The 12126-nt window shown below is 40.5% G+C and overlaps 1 protein-coding gene across 6 annotated transcripts in view; it reads left to right on the top strand.

Moving 5' to 3' along the window:
• SULF1 (sulfatase 1) overlaps window positions 1–12126 on the top strand; it is a 173715-nt gene that overhangs the window by 157933 nt on the left and 3656 nt on the right. Inside the window, exon 21 of one of the 6 annotated variants that reach the window (XM_054019244.1) lies at window positions 2293–2530. The exons of the other annotated variants lie outside the window; for them this stretch is intronic. Within the exon in view, the coding sequence (XP_053875219.1) occupies window positions 2293–2338 (46 nt within the window). The 3' untranslated portion in view covers window positions 2339–2530. Of the gene's footprint in view, window positions 1–2292; window positions 2531–12126 lie in introns of those variants that run through there. 6 annotated transcript variants of the gene reach the window in all.

Below are 12126 nucleotides of genomic sequence, written 5' to 3'. Positions count from 1 at the left end.
GATATTCTGATAATCATATCTGTTAATACACTAACAAACCAAGAGAGATTTTGCTGGCCTAGTTTCAGTAGCCGGTGAAGTGGGGTATAATGTGGGATATGAACTAAACTGATACACTGTATGGTGTGAGCTGGGAGAGTGAGGTACAGATTTGCTGTCAATGGATGTTTTTTGCCTTGAGCTTCTCTAGAGATGAAATTCATGCCCCAAGCACAAAGTCCGGTTTCTAGGGTTTTGTCTGGAGGATTCTGAAGGGAATAGGAGGATGCATTTCCACTTACAGGTGGGAAGCGTGGCTATTGCCACACTGCACTATACAAGTGGGGCATGCCACTTAGCAGTGAACCAGAACATTAGATAGAAGGTTCCCTGACTCGGCCTATCTTTATCTACAACTCCAGATTACATTTGCTTACAGGAAACAAACAGTGAGTTGAATTAAAATAGAAAAACAACAACCACCACCCCACCCCCAACACCTGCATTTACTCCTGGAATTAAAATATGTCCAAACTTGCCTAAGAGCATTCACAGTTGAGTGGTTTTCCTATTGAAAACATGTCTTCCTTACAGTTAATTGGTTCACAATGAAGATGGCAACTTCTGTGAAGTATGGTCACAGCCATTCACTGACATAGACCTTTGTGTGTGGGGGGTGGGTAGGGGGTTAATATAACTATTTATCCATCTATACAAAGATTTGATAGAAGAACACTGGCATTTCCAAAATACTTCCTTAGTTTGATGGCAGTTATGCCTATAAGATAAGGGACCAGATTCATGCCCCACTCAATTCTCTTTGTACCACTCAAGCAGTGCAAAGAGAGCAGAAACCTTCTTCAAATCTCTTGCTGAGGATGTCTGTCTTCCATCTCTCCTTCCCCTCAATGCCTAGTGCAGGAGGTGTGTCAGGTGTGTGGCCAGAATACAATGTGCTCCAACAATCCCCAGCTGGTGTATGATCCCTAGGGGACCGTAGCCATCAGGCATATTTTAAAGCAGCCCTCTGGATGCTTTAATCTGTACTCAGGGCCAGGAAAGGAAATAGGGAGCTCTGACAAGCTCCCTTAAGCCTCTTTGCTGCTATGCTCAGTAGAAGGTGGATGCAACAGAGAATCCGGTGTATAATTTTCAGGCATATTTTTCTTCCATGCCTTACCAACGGAGAATGACAGAGTTAAAATTTAACACTTGATTAATACTGTCAATAAATATAAATCTCCAGGGCACCCTGGGAGAGAGTGAACATCTTGGGCAAATCCTGCCTCTAGTGCACAGTCTGAATAACCAAGCTATGTGCCGCAGAAGGGGTTCTGTGATGGCCCTGGTTAAAAATATCCACATACTCTTGCCTGGGCTGTATGGTTACTACTTCAGCCCTGAGGATGATAGAATCCTTGCAGTTCCTATGGCTGGTGGATCCAGGTATATGAGCATTTACTGTCCTGTCTCTAGCTTACTAGATCTAATGCAAGGAGCTCCGTGGAGTTGGCCTCCATACCATCCATGGGTGTGGGTCACCAGGCATCCTGCTCCTGTCTGTGCAGCAGAATACAGGTCCCTCTATGGATGGAAGGAGGGAGGCAGGATTTGCCCCTTATAATAATAATAACCAATGAGTATGATCTGTAACATCAAAAACATTGGCATATTTTGCATTTGGAAAAGTTGCTGTATAATGCATTTGCTTTGTGCAGGGTTTTCCCATAAAATTTGACCCAAACCCCTCAATAACCCCCCAGCATTTGTCTTTGAGCTTCTTCCAACCACCAAATGACAGTTTTTACTGAAATTGTTTTGAATGTTTTATATTATAAACAGGGCCAACGAGGCGGGGAGGGGGGGAAGCCAGTACAAATTACCGGGGCCTGGTGGTCCGGAAGGGGGCCCTGCTTCCCCCCACTCCTCTCATCAGCCCTGTTTAGCCGGTCCGTCCTTGCTGGGGGAGCCCGAAAAAAAATTTTCACCAGAGCCCGAACCCATTCTCGGCGGCCCTGGTTATAAACAAACGTTCATGTCAGACTCAGCCAAGACTGGCTGTCGCAATGTTTCTCAAGCAGGGCAGCTTAGCTAGATATTAATCCTTCCTCTGAATTTTGGCACTATTTATAGCATTGTATGTCGCAACTCCTGTTAGGCTTTAGGTTGAAGTTGAAATGTAATACTTATGTTCATGGGTAGGATCAGGTCAATCATTTTAGGATGGGGAAGTATTACAAGAATTGCTAATTTACACAGAGTTATCTTGTTGTGATCTTCAGAATATTTGACGTGTTTCTTTATGAAATTCAGGTTCTTGCCAGCCCATTGTCTACACCTTGGCTTTGGACATCATTGATCGTAACATTGCAGGAAAATGTGTTGAGTATCAGAACCTAGTTCCTGCATTCTGGAAAAAAAAATTGCTCTTGGAACTTTATTATAACAGCTTAGTTCTGTTTGTTCACCTGATCATTTTAATAGATGCTTTTAGTTCATCAGTGATGCTTGATAAGTAAAATATTAAGCTGTGCCACATGCCTTTTTTTCTTTAAGAAATAAATTAGCTTTCTTCTTTGAATCCTTTATAATGTACTTTTTTGCAGGCAGAAAATCATTGTCACTTTATTTTGCTTTATACGGATGGCTCTCACATGACCATTCAATGTTTCTTTCATTGTGGTTGATTTCATTACATCTCTTTCAGAAAGAAGAATAACACAACTTTACTCTTCCCCTGCTCACTCACCAGAACCAGTAAACACAGCCAGTCCAGAGAGAGGGGATTTTCTGTTGTAAGGAATTTGCCAGTTGGTGGTAGGGCTACTAAATTGAAACATAGGACCATGGAGACAAATGAGCACTGGAGGTGGGAGTGTTAAAATAGGAGCTAGCACATCAATTTGTAAGGAAAGGATATATTTTTAGAAGATACTATTAGAAAAGTTAAAATATTTCCATTTTTATGTAGTTATGTTAAGTGAGGGAAGGCCAATTTATGTGTAAGATTCGAGCACTTCCCATTGCAGGAGTCAATGCCCAAACTCTCCTTGACTCCAATGGAGTAGGCTCAAGTCCCAAATTAGCAAACAAAGAACCTCATGAGTGTTTTTCCAAGCCAGACTTTCATCTCTTGACACTGCCACAGTGTGGTGGACTATGCTTCTTCTCACAAACTCTCAAAGCCAGCAGTAAAGCAAAGAGTAAAAGCTGTGAAGGAATAGGTAGCTATGTCCAGTCTCCTCTGGCCTATGTGAAACATGAGAATATGAGATCAGGCTGAAACTGGTTATGTTTTCCCAGTTTCTTATTCAGAAACCAAAGTTATTGAAAAATACATCCACGTAAGATGAAATGTTTAGAAATGTCATCAAATGAATGTGATTGAATGTGATAAAAATGTAAATTTGTTAATTTATTTATTAATTGAATAATCAAATAAGAAGCTGGGTTTTGACCGGCTGTCTCTGACAAAACATGTCCTCAGGTTACCCCAAATTACAAGTCCTTGTGATGACTACACTGTTCTGAAGGAGCAGGGACACGCCACTTACTGATCTGAAGCTTCATTCTTGAGTGATATGCTGTGAGTTGTGACATCCTGGCCAGACTTCCATTTTGTATATGGAGTTTGAATATACAGCTGGATTTTGACTGCTTGTATATGACATAATGTGCCTTGCGTCACCCCAACTGACACATCGCTGTGACTATTGTACTCTTTTGAAGAAGCTGGGACATTGCACTCTCTGACCCGAAGCTTCATGGTTGAGCAATATGCTGTGAAGTGTGACTCCACTTCTATATTGTGGATGGCATTCTAATAAGGAGCTGGATTTTGAGTGGCTGAATATGACAAATATGTCTCGAGTCACCCCAAGTAACAAGTTTCTGTGAACACTGTACTCTTCTAAAGTAGTCAGAATATGCCACCAGCTGACCTGAGGCTTTGTTCCTGCGAAATACATTGCCATGCATCTGCCCCCACTTTAGTATTGCATGGCAGGGTTTGAATAAGGAGCTGGGTTTTGACTTGCTGTATGTGACAAAATATGTTTCGGGTCCCTCCAGATGACTTGACTTGTCCCCATGACCGTTAGACTGTTCCGAAGGAGCAGTCGCCAGTCTGAAGCTTTGTTCTTGAGCAATATGCTGTCACATGTCATATCGCTGGCACATGTCAACTTCCATATTGTATGTAGGGCTTGAATAAGGAGCTGGATATTTACTGGCTCTACGTGGCAAATGTTACCTAATCTATTGATCGTGTATTAATTTATATTGACTACTTAAGAATTCCCAGTTAACACACTGAGGTTTCGTAGGTTCTTGTCCCAAGATCAGGCCCAGGGTTATTAAAATTAAAGTTTAGTTGGGAACCCCAACATGCACATTTACAACACTCACAATTAGGAAAAACCTTTTGTTTTCAGTTAGCAAGTTACAAATACTCTAACCCAGCAAGGTAGATAGAGATAATACAGAATGTGCGTCTGAACATCCATATGCTCTCACCATCCCTTGCAAAAGGACCTGAAGCATTAGTTATCCTCATCATCATCCTCACCGTCACCAGTGCTTGTCATCCTGGCATCTCCTAAGAGTTACATCTCCCAAGGCACGCAGGCTGGGATACGACTTTTATAATGTGTTACTTTGACACCACTATACCTAATGCATATTCCATAGGAGTTTCAGCCCCTTTTCCTTATTTGTAGTTTCTCCTGCTACTAATGTTGGGGTGCCCTTCGCCCATAAATTATTAGGGCTTTTACCTCAAGCTTATTAACATATACGTCAATTAGTTACCATGGCACTCTTATAGTCAGACATCTGCTGATGTTCCTAACTTAAAATATCCCAAACTGGTATAAACTAGTATCTTGTGGTTACCCGTCAGCAGTTTAGTCAGTACAGCATTATATCTTGTGATATCTTATGATCTAGGGTTACTTCTTGTTAGCTGCTTATGCTAAGGCCTTTGGGCCTTATGCCTTGTTTAGCTAAGCTATTGTCTTACAGGCCTCAGACCTGTACGCTTATTGCTTTACTGCCTTAACTTATGCCTGTACCTTGCCTAACAAATATCTATTCCTATAACCTACACAAATATGTCTCAGGTCACACTGTTAAACTGTTCTGATGTAGCTGAGACATGGAATTCCCTGACTTTAAACTTTTTCTTTGGAAATAATTATGGTCCCCTTCCCCCATGAATACTTACACACCCTTTAGCAAGGTAACAGAAGCAGCAAATGGGACTTTTAGAGGATGTAGCAGCAATGGATCCTATGCTTGCAGTTAGAGGGACTAGATGAGTGTTGTGTTCATTCTGTCTGTTGCTTGTTTATTCTCTTTGAAGGTTGTATGGCTGGGCTGTGGACAGGGCCGCCTAGAGGATTCAGGAGGCCTGGGGTCTTCGGCGGCGGCCCCTGGCAGCGGGGGGCCCCCGCCACCGAATTGCCACCGAAGACCCGGCACTTCAGCAGCGGGTCCCAGGGCGGAAGGACCCCCGCTACGGGTCTTCAGGACACTTCAGCAGCGTGTCCTGGAGCGGAAGGACCCCCTGCCGCCGAATTGCCACTGAAGGCCCAGGCCCCCGGAGCGAGTGAAGGACCCCGCTCCAGGGCCCCTGAAAAACTCTCGTGGGGGCCCCTGTGGGGCCCGGGGCAAATTGCCCCACTTGCCCCTATTTCTGGGCAACCCTGGCTGTGGATCTCTGAACTGCCCAAGTGAAACAACTCTGTTTGTGTTCTGAGCGGGCCTTGTTACTGAGACCCTTGTGGCTTTGAATGGAACCAGTGTTTGAAGTGTCTGAATGGTTATTCCCTTCCAGTTTGCAAGGGAGGGAGCTGAGCATTAAGGCTTAGTATATAAGTCAGTTGCCAGGTGAACAGGAATGGCAAACTGGATAAGATCAGTGGGAGCTTAGAGAGAGAGTATGATTCCTATTTTAGGTATGGGTCCACACTAGATACAAGATATGGGTGATGAAGGAACAACTGCCGCAACCTGCCTTGAGTGTGCTATGTTGCCCTTTCTGCCAGAAGGCAAAATAGATTTCTGGTGTATGAAATGCAAACTGGTGTCCATACAGGAGGAGAAGATTCGTGGTCTGGAAGCATAGGTTGCAACATTGTGCAGCATAAAAGAAAATGAAAACTTCTTGGACAACCAAATTCAGAAATCATTGTCACAAACACCACAAAGGGAAGATTTGTTGATAAGGGAATTGGAGAGAATAGACCCTAAAGAAGTGGACAGGCAGTTGTGACCATGGGCGGGGGGTGGAGAGTCAGGAGGCATTCAATGCAACTAGAAGTATCAAAACATTTCAAATACTCAGCAAGTCAACTACAGAAGAATCTGTCTCTGGAGGAATGGAACAGAAAGCTACAGGGGACATACCTGATGGGTGTCATTGTGGTATGAAATAAGCAGGAACCAAGAGAGGGTCTTTAACCATCGTAAGAATACAAATAATCATCATCAGTAACTCCATATTAAAAAGAGCAGACAGAGAATTCAGCAAAGGACAAAGGAACTATAGAATGGGATTATATCTCTCTAGAGTGAAGATATGAGATGTAACGGCAGAATTAGATAGTGAAATTGTCTGGTAAGTCTCCACTGAGGATGATACACATTGGAACCAATGATACAGCATCACATGGAAGTGTACAGAATATAGAAGACCTCAGGCATCTTGGAAGAGAGTGGAAGAAAAGGAAAGTCCAAGTGGTCTCCCCAGACATCTTACCAGTCCAATTAGTGAGAGAAGGCCGAAAATACTGGAGGTGAATTGTTGACTGCATGACCGATGTGAAGCTGAAGTTTTGGTTTTGTTGAACACTGGACCACATTTCAATTGGAGAGGTGGCTGTACAAACAGGAAGTCCTAAATCTCAGAGGTAGAGGCTAACCTTCTTGTTTGGAGACTAACTGGAACTAATAGTTGGGCACTAAACTACCAATGCACGGAGAGGGTGTCAAGGAGGCAAATGCAGTCAAAACCAAAACTCAGAATGTCATGAACAAATTGACCTGATGTGGCAAAGAACGTCAAGAGAATTTTTCAGTTGCTTATGTACCAAAACTAGGAGTCTGTGTAACGAGTAAGAGGAATTAGAAATTCTCATTGATGAGGAAAAAATTTATATAATTGGAATTACTGAAACCTGGTAGGACAATTCACGTAATTGGTTATAACCTGTTTAGGAGGATTAGAATGGGTATTGAGCGTGGAGGGATGGCACTCTACATACAAAACACGACTACTTGTTTTAGAGTTATTGATAACTCAGAACCACAGGCCCTAGAATGCATATGGATCATTATGCTCATTAACAAAGCCCAGGGCAGGGTGTGGTGGGGGTCTGCTACAGACTGCCAAATCCAACCAGAGAACAAGCTGAGTTACTCTTTACAGACAGGTGCTTAATCTGTTGACAGAAATGGTGCTATTATATGGGTGTTCAATTTGGGAAACATGTTGGAGGTCTCATGAAGCCGCTAATAAAACATCATTCCAGTTATTAAAAAGTATAGATAATTTTATAACACAAAAAGTATTGCACTCAACATGAGGCAACTCTATTTTTATCCTCATTATGAAAGATGAAGATAAATTAATCATTAGACTGGATGATTGAGGTTGCCTAAGGACTAGTGCTCATGACCTGATTACATTTAACCTAGGCAAAAAGTCCCAACCGGTCATATATATACTTGGTGCTCAAGAGGGCTAATCTCCCCCGCTAAGGAAAATTATGAGTGAAATTGATTGGGAGAAAAAAATGAGGCAGAAAAATATGAATGAAAATTGGGAGTTCTTTAAGAAGAGTTTTAGATGGACAAACAACCATACTTCCACATTCAAGAAAGGACAGCTTTGTTTAAAAGTTCATCCTGATTCAGTGTTTAAGTAGAGGCAGCAATTAAAAAACATACAAACAGTGTATGGTATAAGGAAAAAGGGGAAATAATGGCACTCAATATATATTAGAAGTTATGAAAATTAATAAGGGAAGCTAAAGACATCAGGGAAAAATCCATGACTAGGGCTAAGGACTACAATTGGGAATTTTTTAAGAATATTGGGAACTAAAGAAATCCTACCAATGGCATATGGGTATAGGCACATTACTAGATGGAGATGGTAAATTGTTAATAATTATGCAGAAAGTGTTCTCTGTTTGGTATTTGGAAAGAAGCAGTATGATGTATTCATTCACATGAGGCTGATGAACTATTTTCTAGCCTGTCAGCAGGCCCTAATAACTTGAACTCAGGAGTCCAAAAAGAATTAGCTTTAGAGATCTTTGGACAACCCATGTTATTTTTAATAGTTTTTGAAATACCAGGGACATTCCACAAGACGGGAAGAGTGGTAATGTTGTGCCAGTGTTCAAAAAGTACAGGTGGTATGATTTAGCTAACTGTAAGCCCGTTAGCCTGACCACAATCCCAGTCAAATAATGGAAAAGCTGATATTGGATTCAATTGCTAAAGAATAGGAATATAATTAATTCCAGTCAACATGGTTTTATGAAAAGTAGGGTTTTGTCAAACAAATCCTGTTTCATTCTTTGATGACATTGGCAGTTTTGTTGATAAAGAATTTAGGCATAAATTGGAACAAACTGCCAAGGGAAATGGTGGATTCTCTGTCTCTGTATGTCTTCAAATCACGAGGGGTTGCCATTCTAGAAGATATATTTTAGTCAAGCACATATGGTCACTGGGCTTAATACAGGGTAACTGTGTGATATGCTGGAGGTGAGACTGATGGTCTGATGGTCCTTTCTGGCCTGAAAATCTCTGAATCTCGTTTTCCTCTTCATGTGGATGTTTGGTGCAGTAGCTGGTTGTATCAGGATTACAACCTTCTTGTGGAGAGGCAAGCAGCACCACATTCTGCAGCAATTATGTGCAGCATTTTGTGAGGAAACTTCCCTTCTGTGCAAAATAAGGTCTTATCACACAAATCCATAGAAATGCTTAAATATAGGTGTCATCAGCACTAACAGCAACAATTGCTCAATTCATTGAAATATTTGTATATAATAAATAGCAACTTCTTGTCTTGTTTTACAATTGCAGAGTCAAAGTGAAATAGATTATCAAGTGAGTACATGTCATTTCATAAATGGTGACTCTTACTCATTACACTCATAGTTAAGTCTGATCACAGAAAGATTCAAAATTTTACTCTCAACTATTTCCATCAGAGATTTCTGTGATGATAGCAAATTACTTGAAAGAAAGCAAGATGCAGTTTAGGGGATGTGGCTTAAAGAGTTACTTGCGTCTTTTCAAATATCATTCACTGACTGTTCAGGTAAACATGAAGTGCCCCTGCCCCAGAAAAATCCTTCATGATCCCTTGCTGTAGCTCTTTTCCAAGTAAATTGAATATAGCATTAGTATTTAAAATAACATTTCAACTATGGATTAATTCTATTGAAGTCATCAAAATTACTTGCATAAACAGTAGAGTTTATTAAAGCAAAAAGTGTTGGGTTAATATACAACACTGGCAACCATTTTGTATGTTTCCACAAACTTGGGGCTCACATTACTACAGTATGAGAGAATTTTGGAATTAAAAAGGAAAGGAGATGGAGATATTTTAACCACAGACAGAATTCTCCACCTTCCATTTAAGTGTACCATGCCACACTTATGCTGTATGAATCTCACACCAACACTAAAGGCACTAGTTGGTTCAATACAGAAATCAGATAGTATTCCTGTAAGCACTCGATTGGTGTTTACTGTTTTCTGTGTTTCAGAAATCACTCAGAGCAGCAGAATGCACTAAGCTAAGCCTTGTATGTTTGCATATAGTTAAGAAACATGATTATTGGGGAGCCAACTGTGCCCAAGTAGTGTCTTCATATTTTTGTTGTATAATGAGCAAAAGACACCATACTAATCATAACAAATGATTTATATCAGTAACAAATTTCAATACATTTACTCATTTTCCCTTTTCTTAATTCATCTAATGACAAACCAAAGTTCCTAAAGGCTTCTTAATTTGAGACTATCGTATGATCTCTGTTAAAACATTGCAGCTGGATTTGCAAAAAGTTGGCTGAATATTGACTTTTGATAATTTGTACATGCATGATTGTATGTTTACTAACAAAGAACACACAAAAGTTGGGGTAATGTATTTGTCAGACCAGAACTAAATATTCACCACTGGAAGTGGAATATCCTCATCTCTTCACAATGAAATAGCAGTCAAAGGGACATGTCAATTGGGGTGACCTAATATGTATTTTGTCACATCCCCAGTCAAAACCCAGCTTGTTATTCAAGGCCTATGTTCAATGTGGCAGTTGGGGGTGGGGGATGTGAAGAATCATATTGGGCAAGAACCAACAATTTGGTCCAGGCAGTTGGCATGTCCAGCTCCCTCAGAAAAATCTGATGGTCACAGAGCCATGCCACTTGAAGTGATCTGAAACTACTTTTGTCATATCCAACAAATCAAAACCCAGCTCCTTATTCAAGCCCTATGTACAACATGGAAATGCAGTGGGGGTGTGACATGATGCAGCATGTTGCACAGGAACAGAAGCTTGGGTCAGGTAGTGGCAATATCCCAACTACTTCAAAAGAGTACAACAGTCACGGGGACGTGTCAGTTGGGGTGAGCTGAGATTTATTTTGTCATGTACAGCCATTCAAAAATCACTTACTTATCAAAGCATCATCCACAATATGGAAGTGGGTCTGGGGACATGACATTCCACAGCAAATTGCACAAGAATAAAGCTTTGTGTTAGAGTGGCATGTCCCAACTCCTTCAGAACAATTTGGTCACAAGGGTGTCTCACTTGGGGTGACCTGAGACTTACTTTGTCATGTATAGCCAGTCAAAACCCAATTAATTAATTAATTAATTAAGTGCTTAGGCATTTAAATATTAACATATTAAATATATTAATTTGATGGAATTTCTAAAAATTGAATCTTATATTGATATATTTTAAAATAATTTTAGTCTTTGAATAAGGAACGGGGAACCATCCATAAGGAGCTGGCACCACAAATAACATACCAACTTTAGCCTTGTGAATAACAGAGAGGGCAAGTTAAAGCAGAAGAAATAAATTGACTAATGGTCCATTAGCAGCATGGAGGATCCAGTGTGGATTAAAACAATTAAATAAAACTACTGGATTATATATGTTGTTGTAATGAACTTCTAAAATGTTATCTAGTCCATCCCACCTGCAGTGTGGTAGGATCAGAGTTTCTGTAAGCCATCTTCAGTCATTCATTATTAAATTTTGTTTGGAATTTGCCAGTGAGGGCATTTCCATTGCTTTCCTTGGAAGAATTTTCCATTGTCTGTTTTATCATTTTCTGTATTCTTTCTTCTGGGCTAAACCACTGAGTTGAACAGAGCATTTGTAGCAAATATAATGAGTTAGAGGTTCCCATCAGTAAGGGATGCTACATGTTATAAAACAAATTTCATGCGCCTTTACACTCATTTTGGGTAATATATTTTACAGCATATACATGTTTTGGAAACTTTGATCACGTCAAATACTTTCAGAGATAGGTTTCCTTAATGTTTTGTCTTTTTTTTTTTCCTTGGATGAGCTAACACAAAATCTAGCTGACGTGCTGTTTATGGGCTTGTGACGAAACTCCATGCCCAGGCAAGGTTCTGTGGATGTTCATGGTTTTCTGTCTAAGGATTGCAGCATCAGACCTATATTACTGGGCAAAGCATCCTCTTAGATCAGGTCTACACCATAAATTTACATCTGTATAACCACATTGCTCAGGGATGTGAAAAATCCACACCACTGAGCGACACAGTAATACCAACCTAACCCCTAGTGTAGACAGTGCTATATCAACAGGAGGGCTTCTCCCATCAACATAGCTACCACCGCTCGCAGAGATAGATTAACTATGCCACCAGGAGAAACTCTCACATCAGCCTAGTAGTGTCTTCACTGCAGCATTTTCAGTGTAGACTTGCCCTTTGATTTAAAAAACAAACCAAAAAAAGGAGACATTGCAATATAGATTTTAAATAAAAACAACTTTAAACTGCTGCCCCTAAAGTTATATGCTGCATACTTTTTCACAAAATGAATTACTGGTTTAAAATTG

This window comes from Malaclemys terrapin, chromosome 2, assembly GCF_027887155.1.
Source record: "Malaclemys terrapin pileata isolate rMalTer1 chromosome 2, rMalTer1.hap1, whole genome shotgun sequence".
NCBI classification, from domain to species: Eukaryota; Metazoa; Chordata; order Testudines; family Emydidae; genus Malaclemys; species Malaclemys terrapin.
The sequence above is the reverse complement of the archived record's forward strand: the minus strand, read 5'-3'. Positions and strand labels throughout refer to the sequence as shown.